The 23,853-nt window shown below is 57.2% G+C and overlaps 8 protein-coding genes across 8 annotated transcripts; 5 read left to right on the top strand and 3 right to left on the bottom strand.

Annotated features, from left to right (window-relative positions):
- Nucleotides 1–259: 259 nt before the first annotated feature.
- On the top strand, nucleotides 260–1,824 carry B0I36DRAFT_323378 (Rad51-domain-containing protein). Its single transcript, XM_046153963.1, has 3 exons — nucleotides 260–504; nucleotides 561–708; nucleotides 775–1,824. Exons 1-3 carry the CDS (start codon nucleotides 421–423, stop codon nucleotides 1,584–1,586), a joined length of 1,044 nt encoding a protein of 347 aa, XP_046012871.1. The 5' UTR covers nucleotides 260–420; the 3' UTR covers nucleotides 1,587–1,824.
- Nucleotides 1,825–2,206: 382 nt separating this feature from the next.
- B0I36DRAFT_362920 (nucleoporin Nup120/160-domain-containing protein) lies at nucleotides 2,207–6,013 on the top strand (the record flags this gene model as incomplete). The annotated part of the gene is made up of 3 exons (XM_046158729.1): nucleotides 2,207–2,894; nucleotides 2,959–5,007; nucleotides 5,064–6,013. The coding sequence occupies 3 exons, from the start codon at nucleotides 2,207–2,209 to the stop codon at nucleotides 6,011–6,013; spliced, it is 3,687 nt and encodes a 1,228-aa protein (XP_046012870.1).
- A 554-nt stretch (nucleotides 6,014–6,567) lies between these two features.
- Nucleotides 6,568–7,616, bottom strand: B0I36DRAFT_243798 (vacuolar protein sorting 26; the record flags this gene model as incomplete). Its single annotated transcript, XM_046150005.1, has 2 exons — nucleotides 6,568–6,846; nucleotides 6,927–7,616. 2 exons carry the CDS (start codon nucleotides 7,614–7,616, stop codon nucleotides 6,568–6,570), a joined length of 969 nt encoding a protein of 322 aa, XP_046012869.1.
- A 1,549-nt stretch (nucleotides 7,617–9,165) lies between these two features.
- B0I36DRAFT_243562 (ribosomal protein L6, alpha-beta domain-containing protein) lies at nucleotides 9,166–10,241 on the top strand (the record flags this gene model as incomplete). Its single annotated transcript, XM_046149993.1, has 3 exons — nucleotides 9,166–9,211; nucleotides 9,545–10,026; nucleotides 10,188–10,241. The coding sequence occupies 3 exons, from the start codon at nucleotides 9,166–9,168 to the stop codon at nucleotides 10,239–10,241; spliced, it is 582 nt and encodes a 193-aa protein (XP_046012868.1).
- A 1,390-nt stretch (nucleotides 10,242–11,631) lies between these two features.
- B0I36DRAFT_119547 (uncharacterized protein) lies at nucleotides 11,632–13,137 on the bottom strand. The gene has a single exon (XM_046148014.1). The coding sequence runs from the start codon at nucleotides 12,680–12,682 to the stop codon at nucleotides 11,726–11,728; it is 957 nt and encodes a 318-aa protein (XP_046012867.1). The 5' UTR covers nucleotides 12,683–13,137; the 3' UTR covers nucleotides 11,632–11,725.
- A 1,075-nt stretch (nucleotides 13,138–14,212) lies between these two features.
- On the bottom strand, nucleotides 14,213–15,089 carry B0I36DRAFT_119534 (uncharacterized protein). Its single transcript, XM_046148013.1, has 2 exons — nucleotides 14,714–15,089; nucleotides 14,213–14,638 (listed from the first exon to the last, which is right to left on the bottom strand). The coding sequence occupies exons 1-2, from the start codon at nucleotides 14,908–14,910 to the stop codon at nucleotides 14,362–14,364; spliced, it is 474 nt and encodes a 157-aa protein (XP_046012866.1). The 5' UTR covers nucleotides 14,911–15,089; the 3' UTR covers nucleotides 14,213–14,361.
- Nucleotides 15,090–16,657: 1,568 nt separating this feature from the next.
- B0I36DRAFT_374193 (armadillo-type protein) lies at nucleotides 16,658–18,429 on the top strand (the record flags this gene model as incomplete). Its single annotated transcript, XM_046160254.1, has 3 exons — nucleotides 16,658–16,952; nucleotides 17,235–17,757; nucleotides 17,814–18,429. The coding sequence occupies 3 exons, from the start codon at nucleotides 16,658–16,660 to the stop codon at nucleotides 18,427–18,429; spliced, it is 1,434 nt and encodes a 477-aa protein (XP_046012865.1).
- Nucleotides 18,430–19,288: 859 nt separating this feature from the next.
- On the top strand, nucleotides 19,289–21,551 carry B0I36DRAFT_323357 (Aldehyde/histidinol dehydrogenase). The gene has a single exon (XM_046153962.1). The coding sequence runs from the start codon at nucleotides 19,608–19,610 to the stop codon at nucleotides 21,321–21,323; it is 1,716 nt and encodes a 571-aa protein (XP_046012864.1). The 5' UTR covers nucleotides 19,289–19,607; the 3' UTR covers nucleotides 21,324–21,551.
- The last annotated feature ends 2,302 nt before the right edge of the window (nucleotides 21,552–23,853 follow it).

Below are 23,853 nucleotides of genomic sequence, written 5' to 3'. Positions count from 1 at the left end.
TAGGCTGCATCCTGACTTGTACTATGAACAGCCAGAAGCACACAGTGAAGCTTTGTTGTAAATGTATTGTCCACATAAGTACCTTACGCAGTAAGGTAAGGAACCTAGGCAGTTGGTCGTGTGGAGTTCAGTTCGAGCTGCTGCCTTAATAGGTGGGCCGATGCTGCTAGTTAGTGGGTCGACCGACCACGTGACTGCGCGCTGTCCGTAATTGTTGTTGGCGCCCCTCCTCGCACCGCCACTACGCGCGACGCGTCTTCGGCACCATCGACACTTGCCACCAACAAGTCACTACGACAAGAAAAAAGAGAAAAGCGAGCTTGAGTTGTCTCTCTGCGCTATCCAGCTGCGTGAAATCACACCTCTTGACAACCCCAATACGTAGCTACGGCCATCAGCCACCTGGACACACTAGCGACGATGGCGGACGAGCACGATGAAAGCCAGATGGGGGACGAGTCGATGACCGGGCCCGGTGCGCCCACGCCCGTCTCTGCCCTAGAGGTATTTCAGACACTTCCGCAGCGTCGGCCGAGTTGGTGTTCTGACTCTGCAATTAGGGCCTCTCGAACTTGACGAAGCGAGACATCCAGCTATTGATGGATGGCGGATACCAAACAGTCGAGTCGATCGCCTACACGCCAAGAAGAATGCTGGAGCAAGTAAAGGGCATCTCCGAGATCAAGGCCACCAAGATTCTTGCTGAAGGTCAGTCAAGCGATAGGCGTGCTCCACTGGTCATCTCGCGATTACAAATCTGACGGTCCTTCGCAGCCTCGAAATTGGTACCCATGGGATTCACAACAGCCACTGAGATGCACCAGCGACGCAGCGAGCTAATCTCAATCACCACCGGCTCGAAGAACCTCGACACTTTGCTTGCGGGCGGTGTCGAGACCGGCTCCGTCACTGAGCTCTTTGGCGAGTTCCGCACAGGCAAGAGTCAGATCTGCCACACGCTAGCCGTGACATGCCAACTCCCCTTCGACATGGGCGGTGGCGAAGGAAAGTGTTTGTACATTGACACCGAGGGCACGTTCAGACCGGTTCGGCTCCTCGCCGTCGCCAACAGATATGGCTTGTCTGGCGAGGAGGTTCTCGACAATGTCGCCTATGCGCGTGCCTACAACTCGGACCATCAGCTTCAGCTCCTCCAACAGGCTGCGGCGATGATGTGCGAGACCCGCTTCTCACTGCTCATCGTCGACAGTGCCACTGCGCTGTACCGCACCGATTTCTTGGGTCGTGGAGAGCTCTCGTCCCGGCAAACGCACCTTGCCAAGTTCATGCGACAGCTTCAGCGGCTCGCAGATGAGTTTGGCATCGCCGTCGTCATCACGAACCAGGTCGTCGCACAGGTGGACGGCGGACCCAGCGCGATGTTTAATCCAGATCCGAAGAAGCCTATCGGCGGCAATATTATTGCCCACGCTAGCACCACCAGAATCAGTCTGAAGAAGGGCCGCGCCGAGACGCGTATTGCCAAGATTTACGACAGCCCTTGCTTGCCCGAAAGCGACACGCTTTTTGCCATCCACGAGGACGGTATTGGCGACCCTGCGCCGAAGGACATGGAGAAGGAGTAGATGGATGGCCGACTTTTGGAATGGAATCGAGCAAGTGGTCTATTCAATGAGGAGTAGCGTGAGATTTCGACGAATTTTCTAACGACATATGCATGGCTTGCGGCGTTCATGGCAGGATTGTGGGCTGTACCATATTAGCATTACTATAATAAAGTTGCTCGAAGACGAGGCCACCAAAGTTCTACATTGGTTGCTTAAGACTAGCCCGAAATCTTGATACTGGTATTGAGTTGCCACCCATCTGCAGCACGCTGTCGAGATTGATTGTTTACTTTCCTTTGCGGAGCGTACCTTGGGCCGCCATTCATGTCTGTACGGTACTTGGATTAGCGCACAGGACGTCCCGCCAACGCCTGAGGCCCCCCTGTCCGAATGCCTGGCCCGCAGCCCTGCCTTCCAGGCTCAAAGCAACAAAGCGGGTCCTTCGCCTTCAGGCTTTGGCGCTCTGAGCTCAAGCTTCCCAAAGTTGTTGCAGTGCGCGTCTGAAAGATTTCGTTGGCAGAAGGGATCCGCGTCACAAGTCACAAGCAGCAACACTTCAAGCACAACCACCCACATCGCGGAGTTCTTGATCTTACCCAATCGATGCCCTGATGCCCGCGTGAGAGGGAACATCGACAATGGCGCCAAAGGTCGACTTCATCGAGGTGCAGCTCAACCTCGAGCCCCCGTCGGCCGCCTACGTCGTCGACCTCAAGCTCCCGACTACCGTCGCGCCAGGCAAGGCAGCTCGGCGGACAAGGCCACAATCTCATCCGAGCAACGGAAGCCATCTAGGAGGCGACGAGTTCCGCCGGGCGCGCACCTGCGCGACAACTTCCTCGATCTTCCGGCGCAGCGAAACCAGCACTGGCAACGACAACAGCGACAAGCAGCATCAACAACAAAAAAAGTACCCACGGAGCCTTCTATGGCGTTTGGTCGAGGAGGATACGGTGCTGAGCATTCGGTCGGCAGACATTGTGAAGCCCAACAGCGCGCAGCCCGCGAACCTCGTACTCAATTTCGAGTTCCAGCACGCCGTACGGCCAGCCTGCATTGCCTTTCACGAATCCACCGAGCACGATGCCGTGCACCTGTTTGTCCTCGACACGGCCAACCAACTCTACAACATTGTGCTCAAGGCCGACTCGTTCAGGAAGCGGTCGGTCGCTGAGAGCTCCGTGAGCGAGTGGTGTAGAGTCCACGTGCCCAATGCTCTCAACAACTTCAAGCAGCCGTACCGGCTGACCGCTGTCAACGACGATCAGCTCATCACGACGTTGGCGGATGGAGGACTGATTCGATTAGATCGGAATAAGTCTGGTGGTAGGTCAAAGGAGTATAGATGTCTGATTGCTATGGACGTTTGCTGACGAAGCTTTTTGGAAAGGCATACACGGTCCATGGAAGGAGACGTTCTACAACGCGAAAGGATGGGCGCATAGCTTCCGCACGATATTGTCTCGTGGAGGCGACATGGACGCCAGTGCTGCCGCGGCGGCCGTACAGACAGATTTCGGCTTCGACGACGCTTCTTTCCTCTTCACAGTCTGCCTGGACCACCGGTTACGAATATGGAACCTCAATAGCGGTCAGGTGGCCAGTGCGTGCGACCTCCTCAACGCCGAGCGCAGCCCGCAAGAGACTGGCAAGTGGCAGCTGGACCCGGCGCAGACGAATCTTCTGCGCCTCGTCGGCGACTCCGAGGGTCGGCGCATGGCTGTGACATATTCGCCCATCGGGCACGGCGAATTCAAGTTTTGGAGAGTGCAAGCTGAAGACAAGGACACAATCCGCGTTGAGGACCACCTCGCAGGGCTCGAGCTCGTCCCAAGGCCACCACGTGGAAACGACGTCTGGACACTAGCGGACTTTATCGTCAAGGGCACTTCTGCCAGGGGCTACCAGATGGGCATCGACATGTGGGTGTTGTGGAAGAACAACATGGCATACAGAGTGCAATATCTATCATTCATGATGCCGAGCATCCCACAGGAGCATAGCGAGCTACGGAACTTGTGGCAGAATGGCTGGGCAACCGTCATTGCGGAGAACTCGAACTCGACTGCTCCAGAATGCGGCCCATGCGACGCAACCGGCGTGCCTGAGAAGTGGTTGCGCGAAGTGTTCGCGCCAGGACGATTCCCAACACCGACGATCGAAGCGGCGCTGAGTGCTTATGAGCGTGCGATCGGTAAGACTGGCGACACCACGGGGCATCGCAAAGGCCTGAGCCTCGCCGAGTCTATCTGCACAGCAATTGCTTCAACTTCAGCCTTGACGAAATCACCGACTGGTGATATAGACCATGACCAATTTAGAACTTCGAGCGAGACACAATGGCGACGATTCTATCGGATACTCATTGAGCTAGATAAACCCAGAGGCGAAGCGCTCTCACTGGCCTTCGACTCAACACCGTCTACACACCCAGGACATCCTGAGATGCCCTGGATTGTCTGTGCCGATCGCTTGTCGACGGTCAGGCAGTGCAGTGACATGGAGTCGATTTGTCATCGCCCAGATTCGCATCGATCGGCTCTGACAACTCTGGTCAATACTGGTCGCTCTTTCGTCGACGGCTTTTCAGATAGCATGCTGCAAGTATGTCAGTCGGTGCTCCGCGCTGAGCTCTTCGAGGAGACGACGAAGACGGACCACGAACGAATCCAGTTCTTCTCCGACAAGGCTGGGTTTTGGAGGCAGATTTCAGACGAGGATTGTGCTCTGGTCACAGATGCGCTAGGGCAAAACTTCAACCAAGTGACTACCGAGTTATACCAGCACCTACTGGATCGGATGAATGAAGTCTTGAGCACAGCACCCGAGTTTTCTGCGAGCGACTTTGGGCAACGGATAGCGCTCAAGACCACACTGGACTTGGCAAACCTATACTGGAATGTCTGCTTCAGTCAACTTATCCTCCTTGTTCATATGGAGTTTGAGTTCGACCAGCCTCAAGACGCCTTACACAACCGAGTTGACATCGGCTACGTTTACCGTGAGTTGTTGCGGACTATGAAGAGACTCGAGTTTATCAGGTGGCTGGCAAACACCGAATTACATCTGCCCGTGGCAAAAGTGACCGCAGGCGGCGAATCTCTCACTTCGTCGCGACGTGGCACAGATGATCTCGTGGCGACCTCTGCGCTTGAGCTCAATCTTAGCCACCTGATGGGCTTCAGCGACATTGAAGCCTCGCCATCTCGGATCACCGACATCGCGGTCGATATCTGTGCGCCCGACAGCTCCATCGAGCTCGTGCCTGAGCTTGTGCAGTGCAATCTCCTTGTCCAGAACCGGCCAGACTTGGCTGCAGACCTGAGCCCTTTCTGTAGCCAGGAGCCATTCTCGACGTATGTTCAAGGCAGGGTGTATCTCGCCACCAGAGACTTTGCCGCAGCTGCAGATAACTTCAAGAAAGCGGCATTCTGTTTGAGTAAGTGATAAACATTCCGATCTCCTCACGGGGCACATGCTGACGTGTGAACCCAGGCGCGCCGTGGAAAAAGAAGGGCCGGGAAACGCATAGTGGCGGTCTCCTCGACAGCATCGAGTGGGATCAGCTGCACGCGGGCCTGCCACGATACTACGGACACATAGTTGCGCTCTTTGAAAAGCAAAAGGCCTACTCATACGTGATTGAATTTGCCAGACTGGCATTGCAGTTCATCAACGGCTCGACTCGCGATGCGGACACGATCCGCGCGGACATGCAGAGCCGACTGTTTGGCGGCGCCACGCAGCTCTCGGACTTTGAGACGGCGCATGCAACGCTCGTGACGATGCGCAACCGCCGCCTGCAGCACGGATGCCTGCACAAGCTGGTGACGACCATGTGCGACAACATGCACAGCTCCGAGCTGGCGCGCCTCTTGTTCCCCGGGCTGGAGAGCGACGTGGACGAGATCCTCGAGTCGAAATGCCACGACACCGTCGACGTCGTCACGGGCATCCCCTATCACCAGATCCTGTACGCCTGGCGCATCAAGGCAAACAACTACCGTGGCGCCGCGGCCGTGCTGTTTGACCGCATCCACAAGCTGCGCGAGCTCGGCGAGGGCGATGTGCCTCTTCCGAGCAACAGCGGTGGCGGCGAGGATGGCGAAGGCGACGTCCTCGACACGGCCGTCACGCGGCAATATCTAATGCTCATCAACGTGCTGAGCTGCGTCGAACCGAAGCAGGCGTGGATCACGACGAGCGTGCCCTCGCCGAACCGCACCGCAAACAGCGAGCAGGCAGACCTGAATGGAACGGGCGGCGGTGGTGGTAATGCGAACAAAAAGGTGAAGCGAGGCGAGCACGCCTCCTCCTCCTCCCAGCGAAGGGTCGTCACGCTGGCGGATATCCGCAAGGAGTACCAGGACGAGCTGGACCGCATCGCGGCGATCCAGAACAACCAGTTTGGCTTCGAGGCTGGAGACGAGATGGAGATTTTGTAGATATATACGGAGCCAACCAACCCACTCTTTGTAGCAATCTTCTTTTTTCCGTCTTCTTGACCTTTTCATGCAAAGGGCTGTAGAGTCAAGAAGAGAGAATAGCGAGTTGTTTCTTCTAGTTTGGTGCGCACTAGGTCGTCGGTCAAATTATGGAGGATCGTTAATGGCCATAACAAAAAGTCTGGTCGGTTCTGTTCCCGTGGCAGTTCATTACTTGTGACGGTGAGATTGTTGCACGGCTTTATATGGCAGCATCGTGTCAGTTTAAATCTCACGCACATCGCGGCAGCCTGGCCAAAGTCCCAATGTCTTGCAAGCACGACACAAAAAGCCGCGGTCTAGTTGTATTTGAATGACTAGAACAGAATGTGTGAACGCCAATAACCCGCCGCTGTAAAATTTCTCGAACCTCCTGGTGTGAGACAGTCTCAACTACTCTCGCTGCGTATCGGTGAATGCTCATCTGACCCATGGCATGTGCCTATGTACAAAAATATGGATTTCGGCCAGTGTGCACTGGCGTGCCGCGCAGCGAGTCATCATTTCGTGTGTCTTTAAGTCTGCGCTGGCACATGCGCAGGTCTCGTCGACTCGGGAACAGTTGCGATGGCCCCGGGATCGGCGTTGTTAACCGCGTCCGGCGCTTGCCTGTAGAGCAAGATCTCCGACTGCTTGAAGTACCTTCTGGCATCCTCATCTATCAGGACCAGACTGAGGTAGTATCTCGTGGAGAACTTCTTGTTGACATCACGGAAGGTTGGTGTTAGGTCGAAGCCGCCGAGAAAGAGGCGGATAGGGATAGTCTCGCCACGGGACGGCGAGCCGTCCATTATCTGAAAGAGACATGTTAGCCACATCTGCACAAGAGCGGCTGGGGCAAGGCCAGGAAGCCCTTTTGTTGTGTTATACATACCTCGAAGCGCACCAGCGTCTCGCTCTCGTTATACTGGTTGGGCGCGGCGCCGGTGGTCTCGCGGCGGATGATGCTGAGCTCCATGTGCTTGATCTTGAGCCGCACGAGGAGGAAGTAGATGCGGCCGACAATGACATCCTTGAGGTGGTACTTGCTCTTGCTGTACTCGAACTCGATGTGCAGGCAGTCCTCGATACCGACGTCCATCTTGATGCTGCTGTTCATCTCCGGGGGGATGCGGTAGCTGTAGACCCAGAGGTCCTTCTCGCGGACGACGTCGGCCATGCGGCGGGCGACGGTGACGCGGACAAAGTAGCGCAGCTTGACGTTGATGCCGTTGTAGGACTCGTACTGCTTCTCGACGTTTTTGAAGTTGAAGTCAAAGGTCTGGGGGTGCTGGAGTTCGCCGGGGGCGGCGAGCTCCTGGTTGAGGCAGAGGAACTCGTAGTGGTTGCCGCGGTCGAAGAACATTTCTATTGTGCCGATGAACTGGACCTTGATGCCGGTGTGCTCGAGGCGCTTGCCGTCCTTTGGGCGGACGGTGACGGCGCCCTTGACGCTCTCGCCGTCCATGTAGAGGGGCGCCTTCTCGCGGCGGTTCTTGTCGAGGCGGACGTCGACCATGGCGCGCTCGTCCGTGTCCTCGAGGACGACGTCGATGTCGACGGGGGTGGAGAAGAAGTACGACATGACAGCGGTGTCGCCCTCCTGCTACAGAGTCGCTGGCTGGTGTCTTGTCTTGTCTTTGTATTGAGGGAGGGGGCAATGGACGTCGTGGGATTGTCGCCCGGTCGTGGTTCATCAACAAGTGCGGCACCCTGAAGCTCTGGGCTGATGATCCACTGCAGGTGGTGCAGCAGCAAGGAAGCTCCCCCAGGCACGGAGTCGAGTGCTTGGGCGCCGGTCGTTGAACAACGTCAGCCTGCACGGACGACCCACTTTTGAGAGCCCCCGAGGTACGGAGTGACTTTGCCTGCCTGGGTGGGGCTGCAACTTGCAGTCTCCCTGCGGGTACTCAAAAGAGCTGACATGATCTGTAGATGCTTGATAGACCACGCCGCACTCACTGCACGACTTAGCACAGTATTTGGCTGGGTCAAGTTGCCGCTTACAGGAGATGCTTCGAAAGGTCTGTAGCCTCGACACTCGAGATCCATGTCCGCTTAAATGGACGATGCTTCGCTCTTGGCCATAGCAAAGGCCAAATCTCATGCATACCGATGAAATTGTGCGAACCCTACGAGGACAATCACGACCACAACCACGAGTAATCGCGGTCGTGCCGCCACGAAAGATGTCGGCAAGCCTGATGGGGAGTTTATTGCCCAGGTCAGGCACGCGCAATTGACATTGCCTTGAGAGAGAAAATCTCCGCGACAAGCCCAGCCTGGGGATCAGCTCCCTTTGCAACACCATCGTGGACCACGAAAGGCTCCAAACTTGGTCGTCGTCACTTGTGCCCCAGGGAAGAGGGCCGCCAATCCTGTCGACAACTGCGCATGTTGAACCACGCGTCGTGACTTGTCAAGCTTGAAAGTGTCGGATGGGAGCGAAGTCAATGACCTAGAGGTGGTGCATAAGTAATGCTGGTCGAAGCTTCACGGTCCGGAGCGACAGCCTCAACATGAGGGAAAGTACTGGCTGTCCAATTGGGATTCATCGTCCTCTCGGAGCCGCATCATAAGATGAAGTCAGAGAGTAGAGGACCCTCGGGCGCTGCGCCGCCAGCATTGGTCTCTCTCTGCTGGACCAGCGAGGCCCAGGAAAAGCGGAGCTTGGGAGAGGGGAAAACTGAAGTGGCCCGTGCATCGCTGACTAAGGCCCCATCCTGGCAGCACACACCAGAACCCTAGCGTGCGTGCTGTGACTCGCTTGCGCACAATTCTCTGCCACCGAGTTTTTGCCAGGCCCAAAATTTCGAGAACCTCACCCGCCCCCCTTGTGAGCAGCGAGTTTTCGAGGCAGTGCGCAAGTTGCAAATCACCACACCCAGCCAACGCCAGTCTTCCAGGTATGTCGTGACGCCTCCAGATACAGATACACCGCAGCACCCGTCGTCGTCTCGCCCAGCCCGAATTCTTTTCCACGTCGACGTCAACCGATTCTCGACCCCCCACACCCGAGCACGCTGCACCGCAAACAGTAGTCGCAGGCCGATTGCATTAGAGAGAGAAGGAACCGTCCGACTAATTCAGTCTTGTTCGACCGCAACTACAGGTCTTCCCTTTAAGCCGTCAAGATGCGTTACCTTCACAGCGAGGAGACTCTGGAGATTCCTGAGGGAGGTATGTAGCCGATGCTTTTCGTTCATATCACAACGCACAGCGACCAGCAAATTTCAATGTGGCCCGGTACCTGAGGAAGCGCTTGCGGAACAGTGGAAGGAGTTGAGAAGAGGGATTGGTCTAGGGAGAAGGAACAGAAGCACGACGACAGGGCGACATACGACATGGGAGTTGGAATCAAGCAGCCGTCTTCAATCATACGAAACGCCAAGCACAGGAGACCTGAAGGCAGAGAGTTGGGGCAAAGCGCAACCAGGCCACATTGCTGGCGCATCATGCAACTGTCCCGAATTGCAAGAAATGCCATATACTGACGATGGCGCTCGCGAACAGTCAAGGTCCACATCAAGTCCCGGACCGTCACCGTCGAGGGACCCCGTGGCAAGCTCGTCAAGGACCTTAGCCACATGGCCGTCAGCTTCTCTAAGCCCAAGAAGAATGTCATCGCCATCACCATCCACCACGGCGCCCGCAAGACCGTTGCCGGCCTCCGCACCGTCCGCACCCTGATCGAGAACCTGATTATCGGTGTCACCAAGGGCTTCAAGTACAAGATGCGTTACGTGTACGCCCATTTCCCCATCAACGTCAACATCGACAAGAGCAACGAGACCGGTCTGTACGAGGTCGAGATTCGCAACTTCATCGGCGAGAAGCTCGTCCGGAGGGTCACCATGCACGAGGGCGTCGACGTCGAGGTCTCCAAGGCCCAGAAGGATGAGCTCATCCTGTCCGGCAACTCTCTCGAGAACGTTTCCCAGAGCGCCGCCGACATCCAACAGATCTGCAGAGTCCGGAACAAGGATATCCGTAAGGTACGACAAGACAGTTCTTTTGTCCTTGGGCAGGCCGATACTACCCCGTCAGCTGCGTCTTTCCTCTGCCTTGCGGGCATAATCAGCTGGCGGGACAGGGCATCACCGCCTGCAGGCTCCCCCTGTGACACACACTCGAATCATACTGACATTTCTCACAGTTCTTGGACGGCATGTACGTCTCGGAGAAGGGCAACATCGTCGATGAGTCTTAGAGGGTGGGGAAATGTGGTTTCTTTTTGCGTTTCTGGGTCTCAATCATTCAGAGGAGTCGCCGGGGTTCAATCTGCATCTTTGACGTAGCCGAATTACAAAAATTAAAAATCGGTAGCTACGAAGAATATGAAACCAAAAAATACCAAAAGTCACGAAAAAATGACGGAACTCAAAACAAAAAACAACAACAACCAAGCTTCATGAAACTGCGGTCTTGCCATGGGTCTCGTGCTCGTACGAACTATTTGGGTCTCATCTGATGTTGGTCTATCTGCTGCTGCTGTCTTTGCCGACTCCGGTACAGCTTTAATAGATGCTCGTTCCAAACTAGCGACCTTTGTACATTCTTGTGGCTCCGGTTCTGCAAATAAGCAGGACGTGGGCAGTAGCCAAAGCTCAGACCGACCACCGCCACCACTAATTAGAGAAAACGTAACTCAGCACAACGCCGTGAACCACCTTTCCTCACAAGCCACCGAGTCGCGGGGGGCCGGCATTTTTCTCTATTCATAACAACACAAACATCACAGCTGTCCGCTCAGCGCTCCCACTCATTTTGTTTTTCTAGGTTAAACCCTGGGGCGCCACCACGAAACCAGCAATTCGAGAACTCGACCATGCACGAGGACATGGGTGCCATTCTGTTACGCATGTTGCAGAGTACGCTGCCTCTTGATACGTGGTACACGGCAGCGCCGCATGCGAGCCCAAGACGGGGGGTAGCAAGCTGCTGCTCAGTGTGTGCTCGTGCAATGGAGCGATGCGCCTATATATGCAGTGACGAGATTGATGCTCGAGTGCGGGCGCGACTCAAAGTTCGGGCACAATGTCCAAAAGTCTTACATTTTCATACACACGGCTCAGCTCAGTGCACACTCGCAAAGGGCCTCAGCTGACAATTTTATAACGCACCACAATCCCCTCTCTTAAGCTTGGTAGTTGATGGGTGTATGATCTAATCATGTTTCTCATTAAGGTGTAAGAAATCGTGAAACCGCCGCTCAATCGTCATCATCGGCGCATCCTCCTCCTCATACAAAGTCTATCGGGGAAATCGGCTCAATCTTGGCAAAATCTCATAAAACAAGTCGTCCATCCACTTTTCACATAAGAGTGTCCAACCGCAGAAACGCCATGGGGAGGGGATAGATACAAGGGTTGCAGTATTGACATGATGATCCGAGAATAAAATATAAACAAGGGGGCCAAAATTGTGAACAAACGTTGCCTCGCATCAGGTGTATGAGATCGACGAGCACATTATCTGACATTGCTTCGTGAACACGGCTAGGCATCTATTCGCCCGAGGTCTTTCCAGCCATCGTCATCTAATGTCTGGAGTACCCGGAACCGTCTTAGATGCGCGAGGACCGCCTCGAGTGGCGCGACTGCCTCGTGGCTCTCGAGTGTCCTGAACGTCTCGAGCGATTTGTGTTTCTCGTTCTTCGGTCGGAGCTCTGGCTACCTAGAGTGAGAATATTGGTCAGTAAAAGTGCCCCAGGGATTCTAATTTCTGGGCAAAATTAGACTCACTAGGGCTGGTTCCCGTATAAGAGTCAGTGTAGTACGAACTGCTCCAGTCGCTTCGGGACTTGTGACTGCTGCCGCGGCGCTTGTCGTCACGCTTCCTCAAGCCGAGGAGGAGCGCAGCAGCACCGGCACCGGCAGCCAGCCATCCCAAGCCACCGCCCGATTTCTTCTCCTTCCTCGAGGCCACGTCCGAAGGACGGCCACCACCTCCGCCGAAACCGAACCAGGACTTGTGCACCGGGCGGCCACCGTGCTGACTGCCGTGCCGAGAGTAGCGCTCCTCGATGATTTCGACTCTTTCCTTCTTATCCTTCTTCTTGCCGAGGCCAAGGATACCCGCGACGACGCCCCAGAGGCCCCTAACAATGCAGCAGAAGCAGCACAGAATCAGCAGGGCGACACCAGCGATGGTGCCGACGACGATACCAGCAATGGCACCACTGCTGAGCTCGCCACTCGTGGTCGACGTATCGGCAGGGACGGTCTGTTGCGGGCTGTCAGTTGGCACCGTTGTCGCGCTACCCAAGCTGGCCGTCGGCATGGAGCTGCCACTCGTTGGCCTGTATGGTGCCGAGAACTGGGTAGTGGTGATGACACCAGTGGTCACGACTTCTGTCCACGAGTTCTGGCCGACATTGGCGAGACACTGGCCCTTGATAGGGTCCGAACACCATTGCCAGGTCGCGCAGCAGATGGGCCCACAAGCGATCTGGCCGGAGCCGGCAGGTGGGACGCAGTTCTCGCCTGCAGGAGCGGTGTAGGCTGGAGCATAGTATGAGCTGATGGTGCTGGTGTAAGTCACCGTCCAGGTGGTGGTGACGGCGCCCCAGTTGTCGCGAGGATATGGGTGCGCGATGACGGGGGACAAGAAGAGCGCGGCGAGCGGCGCAATGCCACCAAAGGACCGCATTCTGGCGACGGACGGCTGGAATGCGGGCTGGTGCTAATATGGCTAGACTGGGAGCGCAAACTCAAAAGCCAAGGAATGCGGTGTTTTGCAATGTTGCAGGCCTGGCGCCGTGCAACGAAGGAGTTGCGGTGTTAGTGAGGCCTTTGTCCACAATTCTGTAGCTGGGGTGCGAAGCTGCGACGCCCGGGCTTGACAAGAGACGGCCAGACGACGCTACGACGGGAGAGGTGAACTGAAGGCGGGTGAGGGTGACACAGAAGACTAGGGAGTGCAGAGGAAGAGAGAAGAAAGGGAGAGGGAGAATGCGCGGCGAGGTGAGCCAGTGTCGAGTGCAGGAAGTGCTGCAGGTCGAGGGCCGGCGCGGGTGGGTTGCGAATACCCAACCTCCTCTGATTTCTGCACTAGCAGATTGAGCAGCCCTGGAGCTGGAGGCTGGTGCTGGCAGCCAGCAGAGTGACCCACGACCAGGGCGGAAAAGGGCGGGGTCGGGGTGTACCAGGCTGGACCCCTTGCCCGGTTGCCAGCTCAGCTCGAGCTGCACGCAGCCCTGCAGGACAGGACTGGCAGGCCCAAGTTCGTGCACACCACAGCCGGCTGGCCTCAATGATGACACCACCACCACCACCACTCCCTGGTCTAGTCGTCCAGTCCGGGCCACCCACCCACCCACTGCGCAGAAGAATGAATGGGCATTGTTCTTACCCACCTATGTCTTGCTTCCCCGCAACCAACAAGCTCAGATGGCCTGCGTCTCAATCTTGTGCGACGGTGGTGTCTGTTCTCTGCTGGTCAATTCTGCACAGTTCATCAGCCACCTGGGTGGTCTGCTTCAGCGATTCAGGAGTGGGAGGGAGGGACTGTCCTGTTGTCTCCGGCCGCGAGGCTGTGATGGTACAAAGACGCTCCGAGTAAGGCGAGGGTTGATGGGGCAGAGAGCCGTGCTGCTGGTGGCGCGGGTAGTATTATGTAGTGCCACGAAAGACTAAAAGTCACCCGAGGTTGCTTGATGCTGGCTGGCGTGCGTGCGGATTTCCCCAAGGCAGGCGGCAAGACGGACGGAGAGGAGGGTGCATGCGCATGCAAGCACTTTGGCTGTAGAGTTTTGCCAGGAACGACTTTCCAAGTCCAACGCTCCAGTCCGGAAACCTGTTTACTTGGCCTGATGGGGCATAGCGCCGTTGCGGCGGGCGACAATCGATTGTCTCGGTACCGCAAGGGCCCGCCCGAGGAGCCGCTCCTCCGGACGGGCGGCCCTGGACGGCGTCGGCCTCGCTCATCCACAAATGGTGCAAAGGTGCCCGAGCCCATAATTAATGACCAGAAGACGGATCACAGACTCGGGAACCACGAAACAGTCGCAGGCTCTGGTCATCTGATCCATCTGTCGAGCGCTCTTTTGCCAAAGAGTACGGCCGCTGAAGGCACATATTACCACTACATGTCAACATAGACACATCGCTGGCCTTTGGCTTGCGTATACCATGTGTGTATTTGTTCACTATTTATGCGCCGATGCCCTCCCCCTATTTCGCCGATTATTTTTGTTGCTTCTGTTCCGTTTGCCTCGAAGAACTTGGCTCACAGGCTATCGGTGCAAGTGTGTGTGTGGTTGCTTCTTTTGGGGGGTATCCAGTCTCGTGTTCGCGTACCTGTTTCCTCATCAATTCCTAAACACAGTCTCAGGTCGTCCGTCCTTCGCCTGATGCGCATAGGCATCGCTGAGGACTCCGTTGCCGTTGGAGCTGGTGCTCCGCTAGTATCCCTCGTAACCTGGTCTTTTCTTGCTCCAGCTGGACGATAGACGCCCGCAGGGCCTCGTTCTCCGCCATCGCGGACAACATCTGCTTGCTGCCCAACGTCGTCTGCGTGGCTCGGTGGTTTTCACCAGTCGAGTCTGAGGGCCCTGTCGAGCTGAGGCTGCTCTTTGCTGTCGAGGCGTCGGAATTTCTGCGAGACCTGCCATACATGATCACGTCAGTGTGCGAAGTCCAAGGTGTGAGCAGTCGGTTAATCCGTCGTGGGAGCCCTTACCAGAGGCTGGATATGCTTGTGCCGGGACTCTCGCACGGGTGGCATTTCGAGTCTTCGTCTGCGGTTGGCAAGCTGTATCTGTCGTTGCTCCATGGCTTATCCGGAGGCCGATGCGACCCGGCATGGCGTTGTGTTGTGGTTGGCTTGTTGCATGACTGGTCCAAGCCAGCATCACCGAGTGCCTTCTTGCTGGACATTCTCCGCGGTATTTGTCGGATAATTGGCTGCTGAGCTGATGGCACGTGGATTCGGTGTGACGGCCAGGAAACAGTGACTAGACCTTTGAGAGGGACTCTAATAAGTCACCAGGTTTTGTGCACAGCCACGGGTATTTTGGAAGCACAGCAAAGGACTGGCTAGGGCGGGTGTATTTACAGCTCGCGAGCCAGCGCTGCTTGATGGCAACATCCACAGTCGGCCGCACCCACCGTGCGCCCCGTCCTGGGGGGGGAGGCCGAGAATTAATACGTAGACAGACAAGAGCCGTTCACCATCCCGCGAGAGCACCGGGGCATCTCCCCCGCGGCAGCCAGTGAAACCCGCAGCTGGGTTGCATCAATGCCCGGTCATCCTCTCATCATGGTTGCCAAATGTCGACCTCGGAACCCGCCCCAAGACTTTCCGCCGCCAATCAGCGGCGAGGCAGAGGCCCTCGCACGTCGGGCCTGGTGCTGGTCTAGACCGCTGCAGATGGCGTCCTCGTCTTAAGAGTTTCTCCATGCTCGCTGGCCGTCTGCGCTCAGATGGCAAAGTCGCTTGCTGCACTGTCAATTCGTCCGCCACCATCCGTTTCCCGTGTGGTGGCGCCCAGAATGCGATGCGTGGAGCATGGTCTTTGGCCCACCAGTCGGCTACCCGCGTCTCGCAGCGTGCACCACTAATCTGCAAGACTCACGTCATCATTGACGCATAAGGATGGCCACCCACCGCGGCGCACAAATGCCGCGCACAAATCCCAATAGATAGTCGTACGATCCATCGAGATCTCGTTGTCCCCCGCAGTGACATTGCCATGTCCGCGATTCGCGGAATTTGCTTTGTCGATCCGATATGCATGTCGAGAAAATGCGAATAGCGCGGCATCCCAGGATCACAAGTATGTAGGTCTCTAGACGGTGTCTCCTGCTCGCTGGTTACTGTGCCGGCCGTGCGTGACTCTGGCATCGGCCCGGGGAGCATCTGAGATACACCGAAAACCTTCGCGAGCCCGTCGCCTTGAAATCGCAGGACGCAAAGGCTGCAGCTCGAGAAGCCACGCCAAGGCCAATTGAGGTGGCCGCTGGCAGTCTTCCGGTTCATCGCAAACGCACACGAGATGTCAGTGAGTGATGTAGGTAATTCCCTAGCGATGATCTCTTCCACCGTGCGCCTGGGCACTCGCCACCTCTGACGACCAGGCTGCACGTGTGAGAGCCCGTCGCAAAGCTGGCTCTCGGCTTGTCTTGGGACTCCTTGGATGTTGACGTCATTCTTCCAACCTACGCTTCCAGAAGCAGAGCCAGGAAACGTACAAATCTTTGTGGCTTTGGCATCTCGAGCGCTGGAACTCGAGATGCCGTCCGCCGGCGCCCCAAGGCGGGTGATTGGTTCGAGCTCTTTGAGTAGGAGCCCCACCGAGCCAGTGGAGCATGGAGGTCGGGTTGGCTGAGTCGAGTTGAGCTTGTCTAGGAGTGGAGCTCCGCCATGTTCCACCGGCAGCAACGACGTACGCTATCCAAGCTTCAGCAACGAGCCCCCCAACCTACGTCGCAGCCTGGGAACCAGTCCAGTGCACCAGCGACCACCTCCAGCCAACACCTGCCGCCATCTCTGCCGCCACGACCGCAACCGCCGCGCCGCCGTACACTCAGCGCCTCCAGGTTTCCGACTGCTTAACGGCACGCCTGCACGTCCAATCCCCACGTCCGCCTGGCCGTCAGCCTTCGCGCTGCTCCTGAGCCGACCATGTCTCTCGACCCTCCGCCGTACCTCGCTCAGTTGCAGAGCAACATCCGCCAGCGACCAATCCCCTGGGATGGCGCCGCTCGTGCAGGCACAATCACAGAGGACCAGCTGGCTAAGATCCGTGCGGTCGACAAGGTCCGGACGGAGCAGCGAAAGCAGATCGTGGAAGGCGACCTGGACGGATACCGGCGCCTCTTCGTGGGCGAGCAGGGCACACCCAGCGTGATTGAAACGGCCAGCAAGCGTTCCGATGTCATCAAATATATACTTGTGCTTCTCAGCGACTTGCTGCAGGGTGAGTCCCACACCGATCCATATCGTAGTTGCGCGTGGGACGGCTCTCCCAAGCTCCCAGCGTTCTGTTCCGGTGGCTACGAAGCTTCCTGCGACTGCCTCGCTGTCGGAGATGGCTCTTTCCGTATCACTCCCTATTCAACAACATGCACCGGATTTTCTCCCGTGGCATGGTGTCTTTCCGTGCTGCGATCACTTTTACACATCTCCATTCTGCATGCGCTTGCGCATTCGCGATCGCCATCAAGACAGTCTTACTGACATCCTCATCTTGTGCTCGTAGTTGTCCCCAGTCTCGCAAGCGCACTCTTCAAGAACCCGGATCCCTACAAACACTTCTTGCCACTGCTTGGGCATTCCGATAACTCGGAAGACCGCGTCCCTCTTCTGACCTCATCAGTACTATCCCTTCTCATGGCGCGATCAAGAGACCAGTCCAAGGTCACTGAAGAGTCCTTCCCTACCATCATCAGCTATCTCTGCAACCTAGTCAAGGATACCAGCGATGCCAGCCTGCAGGATATAGCTGTCATGGAGTACTCATCCATGCTGTACTCCAAGAAGATGAAGCAGCTGTTCTGGAAGCAACGTAGCGAGACGGTTGCCCCCCTCATCGACATTCTGCGAAAAGCAGCCGGTGTCAGCAACGACTCTTCCGCCAGCTTGTGGAGTGGAAACACATCGAGCAGAGCCAATGGCTTTGAGGGCATTGGCGGTGGTGTCGGTCTCCAGCTGCTCTACCATGTTCTGCTCATCTTGTGGCAACTGAGCTTCGAGGCTGAAGATATTGGCGATGAGATGGACGAGTAAGTATTTCACTTCTGCACGGCACTTTGATGCTTGCTAATAGCGGAACTTGTAGCGAGTACGACATCATTCTGTTGTACACACAGCTTCTGAAGCTGTCGCCAAAGGAGAAGACCACCCGTCTGATCCTAGCGACCTTTAAGAACCTGCTTGACGCCAACCCCTCCACGTTGCTGCCAACTGCCGTGCTGGCGAGGCTCCCTGCGGTTCTGCAGAATGTGAGCGGTCGCCACCTGACCGACGTGGATCTTCTGGAGGATTTGGAGCATCTCAAGGAGACGCTGGAGGAGTACCGCAAGACCAAGACGACCTTTGACGAGTACGCCGCCGAAGTTCAGTCTGGCCACCTGCGGTGGTCACCGCCTCACAAGCACCAAACTTTCTGGGCGGAAAATGCGCGCAAGATCCTGGAGTACGAGCAGGGCCAGATACCGCGCAAGCTGGCCGAGATTATGAAGAAGCCCTGGGACAATGACAAGGCGGTGCTGGCGATTGCATGCAACGACATTGGCTGTCTTGTCAAGGAAGTGCCCGAGAAGAGGGTGCAGCTTGAGAAGCTGGGGATCAAGGCACGCATCATGGAATTGATGCAGGACTCTGACGAGAACGTTCGCTGGGAGAGTCTGCGGGCCCTCGGGGGTTGGCTCAAGTACAGCTTCGAGGAGCAGTAGGCGAGACGATCAAGTCGTTGACGCGCGGTGCTCGATAGACGGCGCCCGGCTGGTCATGTGGACCGGCCTATAGTTGCAATAATAGACGCTTACCTATGATGTGGCTAGAATGCATTCTGCATCACCAAATGGAATGGTCATTGTTGTCCTCACCACAAGTGTCGTCGACGTCGGATGGAAGAAAGATTGGTATGGAAGCCACTGTATCAATGGCTGGCGCCACTATCAAACGCCACTCCAGGAAGGGCCGAGCTCGTTGCATGCCGTATCATGTCAACTGACCTGATTTGGAGAGTCCTGCCGACTGGAGGAGCAGTCCAGTCTGATTGGCGGTGCTGGAAGGAGACGGCGGGGGAGCCCCCGCCCCACGTGCAGCTCTAGGGCTCCAGGGGCTGTCAGTGCCGCTCCGGCCCCCGGCGGCTATGGAAGGGCAGGACCGGCACTGCCTCTGGGCATTACGAGATGGTGGTGTCTGTCTGTACCTACATAGCCTCGGCTGGCATTCAGCAAAGGGCAGGTAGAAACAGGCATGCGGATTGCCTGAATTGATTGATGGATTGATTGATTGCCCAGGACAACTTCAAGATACGTGACAAGCAGCTTGTCGTCCGGGTCGCGAGTCGGACGCAGAGCCGAAGATAGGCCCCGGCTCTGCAGGGCTGGTGGGAGGGCGCCCGACGGCGTGGAAAACCGCACCCGGGCAACCGGGCCCTGGCTCGGCTGGAAGCGCCACGCTGTCTTGGGGAGAGGGGCCCGATAGCAGCGCTGAGGAAAAATCACCGCCGGCAAGCAAAGGGCGCCGGTGTAGTGCAGAGGCATTCCCCACACCGCGCAGCACCGGGCCGGCTTAGAAGGGGTTGCCCCGGGTTTTTGGGAGGTGCCAGCAGCGATGTCGGGGCAGGCGCACACGGCACCACGACCTTCTCCCCACCCCTCGACCACGGCATCAACTTGCCACTGCTTCCCCTTTCCAAACCTCCTCTTGTTCTATTGCTTACCTTGCGTGTTTGCTACCACTGGGGAATCCTGCCATTGTTACTTGCCGCATCGTGGCGAATAGGGAGGCACATACTTGGACCAGCACCAAAGTGCTTCGTTGAACCCCCGCCATCCTCCGTCCATCTATCTACTCTTCCTGCGGCAAAGATCCTTGACACATCAGCACACACACACACACAATGCAGCGTGTCGTCCGCTCCAGAGCCATCACGGCCAGCGTTGGCCGGGCAGTTGCTCTGTCTGGGCCTCGCGTAGCCGCCAGAGTTACTGCCCCGTCCTCCAAGCTGTCTGCCACCACAGCTACCGCCTCCGCTCGACAGCTGCGGGCTTACTCGGCCCTGTCCTCGACGGCGACGAGCTTCCCTCAAACACACGAGAAGATCTCCAAGCCCGAGGACACGCCTTACTTTATCGACAATGAGTTTGTCGGCAGCAAGGCCGACAAGTGGATTGAGCTGCACGACCCAGCCACCAACAACCTCGTCACCCGCGTGCCCCAGATGACCGATGCCGAACTCGAGGCCGTCGTCGCCAGCGCCCAGAAGGCCTTCCCCGCCTGGCGCAACATGAGCGTGCTTGCCCGCCAGCAGATCATGTTCAAGTTTGTCAACCTCGTTCGCGAGAATTGGGACCGCCTCGCCGCCAGCATCACCCTCGAGCAAGGCAAGACCTTCCCCGACGCCAAGGGCGACGTCCTGCGCGGCCTCCAGGTTGCCGAGGCTGCCTGCGGCGCCCCCGAGCTGCTCAAGGGAGAGGTACTCGAGGTGGCCAAGGACATGGAGACGCGCTCCTACAAGGAGCCCCTGGGTGTCGTCGCAGCCATCTGCCCGTTCAACTTCCCCGCCATGATTCCGCTGTGGTCCATCCCCATTGCCACAGTGACTGGCAACACCTTGATCATCAAGCCCTCAGAGCGAGACCCGGGCGCAGCCATGATTCTCATGGAGCTCGTCAAGAAGGCCGGCTTCCCCGAGGGCGTCGTCAACGTGGTCCACGGCGCCCACCGCACCGTCGACTTTATCCTCGATGCCCCCGAGATCAAGGCCGTCAGCTTCGTTGGCGGCAACAAGGCCGGCGAGTACATCTTCACGCGCGGCTCGGCCAACGGCAAGCGCGTACAGGCTAACCTGGGCGCCAAGAACCATGCCGCGGTGCTGCCTGATGCCAACAAGAACCACTTCATCAACTCCGTAGTAGGCGCCGCGTTCGGTGCCGCAGGACAGCGGTGTATGGCACTCAGCACGCTCGTCATGGTCGGCGAGACAAAGGAGTGGCTCAACGAAGTGGCCGAGAGCGCCAAGCAGCTCACCATCAACGGCGGCTTCGAGCCCGGCGCGGACCTGGGCCCGGTCATCTCCCCGCAGAGCAAGGAGCGCATCGAGTCGCTCATCGCCAGCGCGGAGGCCGAGGGCGCGACGATCCTGCTCGATGGGCGCGGCGCGAAGCCCCCTGGTGCGCAGTATGCCAATGGCAACTGGGTCGGCCCGACCATCATCACCAACGTGACAACGGATATGAAGTGCTACACGGAGGAGATCTTCGGTCCCGTCCTGGTCTGCCTGAACGTCGACACGCTCGACGAGGCTATCGACCTGATCAACGCCAACGAGTACGGCAACGGCACCGCCATCTTTACCCGCTCCGGCGCTACCGCCGAGTCGTTCCGCAGAAACATCGAGGCCGGCCAGGTCGGCATCAATGTCCCCATTCCCGTGCCCTTGCCCATGTTCTCGTTCACTGGAAACAAGAAGAGCATCGCGGGTGGTGGTGCCAACACCTTTTACGGGCGTCCCGGCATCAACTTTTACACGCAGCAGAAGACGGTCACCACGATGTGGTCCAGCGCGGACGCCATCTCGAAAAAGGCAGATGTCTCAATGCCGACGCACAGTTAGGCTTGGTTGTAGGGTGGACAGATCTCGGTGTGAGGTTTGGGATGGGAAAAGGGGTTGCACGGGAGTATTCGTCAGGGAATTTCAACGTGGCCGAAATTGTATATGTAGGCGCCAAAAGCGGACGGCTGGGGTACTTCAAGCAAGGCAGGTTGTGAACATGCCCATGAATGATTTATTGCGGACAAGGATAAGCCTGGTAGTGCGCCGAATGAACCAAGTGCTGAGACCTCTCTGAGCACCATTCCGTGCTCAACTTCTCGTGTACACGATGGTGCTCGTGCAGTTCCTAGTAGAGGGCCAGCACCCCTATTTTGAACTGGATTCGAGCAAGGCGCATGATGATGACTTGGTAGAGTAGAAGAGGGCACTTCATTGCCTAAGGCATAAAGTCAGTAGACCGGGGGGGGGATGTGCTTGCCCCATCTCTGTGCATCTCTGATATCTCCGATTCAGCAATGACCTCAACCTTGGAGGCTGGTTTGGACAAATGGCAAAGACATTCCATGAGCTACATCTGCGACCGCAGAGGGGGCCAACGAAAATCCAGCTGGTATCCACCGAGGCGGTGTTATTTTTCTTTTCCCCCTTCATTCTTGTCCATTTTGTCTCCATCATCTCCTGTATCCCCCACAAAACATCCCAACTTTATCAAGCTCGGTGAGAATGAACACGGAGACGGCCTGTGCCCCGTCATCGTATTAGTTGGCATTTGTTGTAATCTGCGTGAATATCGCGCGGAGAAACATGCTCGATCGAGAGCGGTACATGTTTTCAAGGATCCGCCATTCAGATCGGGCGGAGATTCCCGCACGGAGTCTGGGGAAAAGCATAACAGAGGTCTGGCCACCGCATGAAGAGGTCCGGAGAGCCCCACGAAGCCGGATGCCTGGGACAAAGCAGCCATCCCCCATCCTCCGCATAGCTGGGCTGGCTGGCCTGGCGCGCAGGGATGGACTCAACGAGACTGAGATGTTGTGGCTGGTCGAGACCGCGGCTAGCCAGAACGAAAGGTTGAGGGCTGATTGGTGGCTTGTCTCTGAACCAAGGAGCCAACACACAGGGATGATTAGCGTGCCTGTCCGCCTCTTGGAGCACGGGGGAGAGAAAAGAAAAAGATGCACGCGTCTAGAAGAAGTCAATAGCTCAGGGTCTCGTGGTAGCCCTGTCCAGCATATGACATCACTGGGGAGAAAATAGACTCTGCCAAGGGCAGAGAGTGAGAGAAAATTTGCTGCAGCCCAGTGAAGCGACCACCTGATCGCCTGCAGCTGCCTGCGCTCGGGTTCAATGGTCCGTACTTCTCTCCCTGATCAAGCCGGAGGCTAGTAAACCTGGGGTTGCACATGGCTCATGGGCCAATGTCTTACACCTTGAGTAGCAGAATGGTCCAATGCTGCAGTGCCAACATGGGCTCTGGTGTCTCACCTCCAATGTCGAACGCGGAACAGGCTCCTGTATACCAAGTCGGATATTCGCATGGGGTGAATCACTGTGAGCAAACTTTGCTGAGAGAGGTCATATGACTGTACAGTCTTGGTCATCGTGACATTTCAGGAGTGGTCAACCACCATGAAGACGACTGCCTACCTAGGTAAGCAATCGTTCCACCATGTCGTCTGACCTGGATTGAGTTTGCAAGTGACCAAAGGGCGCTGCTGATTAACCATTTGATCATTGCCGGGCATCCTACGCGGGCGCCACGCAGAGTCATTCCAGACCGCACTTCCGACACGCAGGCAGGCGTAATCTCACATAATGTCTTGGGCCCCCTCTGGCTGACTGTTGTCATGGGCTTGGTCGCTTGCGAAGCCAGATGGACCCGACAGTCGACGTAACTGACGCGGCGTGGTGGAAGAGAAGGTCGCCACGGGTCAGCAAACGCTGCAGCCGCGGCAGGCCGCAAGGCAGGCGCGAAGGAGCGGTGGGCACGATGTCTTCGGGGTCTTGATAGAGCCCGGGGGCCGTGGAAGCGCAGCAGGCGGAAGCGCGGCCAGGTGGGAGGGTGGCTCGATGACTCTTGGATCGGGCCAGAGGCGTGGCGAGTGGAACCGAATCCAGCTGGCCGGGACTGCTCAGAGGGCGGACGAGTCGGTCGAGGACCCTGTTTTCGGGGGCTGCGACACGCGGGAACGGTCTCGACGACGCCATAATGTCTCAGCCAACACGCGCGCTGCGCCTACGCGGGCTCGCGGCAGTGCCGTGGCTGCAGCGGCAGGGGCGGGGTGCGCCCATCACGAGCATCTAGAATCGACAACGACCGCGCCCCGATGGCGATGGCCGTGATCTGCCTGCGCAATGCGTGATGCGGTGCGGTGTCGTGCGTGGCAGGCCGAGAGTGGCGGAGACTGTGTAATGGAGAAGGGAAGTTTTGTTGCACAATGCGATGCTGAGACCGCGCAGCTGCTGCTGCTGCCCCCAACCCCACACCAACGTTACCTAACAGCCAGCCAGGGCCAGGCAGGCACTAATACTCTTACTTGTAGAGTGACTTGCAGCCGACGTTGCCGTTATAGTGCCCGGCAGGCATCCT

Source organism: Microdochium trichocladiopsis (genome assembly GCF_020744255.1).
Source record: "Microdochium trichocladiopsis strain MPI-CAGE-CH-0230 chromosome Unknown B0I36scaffold_5, whole genome shotgun sequence".
In the NCBI taxonomy this organism is placed as follows: Eukaryota; Fungi; Ascomycota; class Sordariomycetes; order Xylariales; family Microdochiaceae; genus Microdochium; species Microdochium trichocladiopsis.
Note: the sequence above shows the minus strand (reverse complement) of the source record. Positions and strands in the feature narration are given on the sequence as shown.

What these genes read in the sequence shown, in the direction of transcription:
- B0I36DRAFT_119547 (XM_046148014.1), bottom strand. Translation starts at nt 12,682, where the DNA reads ATGCGGTCCTTTGGTGGCATTGCGCCGCTCGCCGCGCTCTTCTTGTCC.
- B0I36DRAFT_323378 (XM_046153963.1), top strand. Translation starts at nt 421, where the DNA reads ATGGCGGACGAGCACGATGAAAGCCAGATGGGGGACGAGTCGATGACC. An exon ending in CGCCCGTCTCTGCCCTAGAG is followed by an intron (nt 505 to 560) that starts GTATTTCAGACA and finishes CTCTGCAATTAG; the next exon opens with GGCCTCTCGAACTTGACGAA. An exon ending in CACCAAGATTCTTGCTGAAG is followed by an intron (nt 709 to 774) that starts GTCAGTCAAGCG and finishes GGTCCTTCGCAG; the next exon opens with CCTCGAAATTGGTACCCATG.
- B0I36DRAFT_323357 (XM_046153962.1), top strand. Translation starts at nt 19,608, where the DNA reads ATGCAGCGTGTCGTCCGCTCCAGAGCCATCACGGCCAGCGTTGGCCGG.
- B0I36DRAFT_119534 (XM_046148013.1), bottom strand. Translation starts at nt 14,910, where the DNA reads ATGTCCAGCAAGAAGGCACTCGGTGATGCTGGCTTGGACCAGTCATGC. An exon ending in ACAAGCATATCCAGCCTCTG is followed by an intron (nt 14,639 to 14,713) that starts GTAAGGGCTCCC and finishes CATGTATGGCAG; the next exon opens with GTCTCGCAGAAATTCCGACG.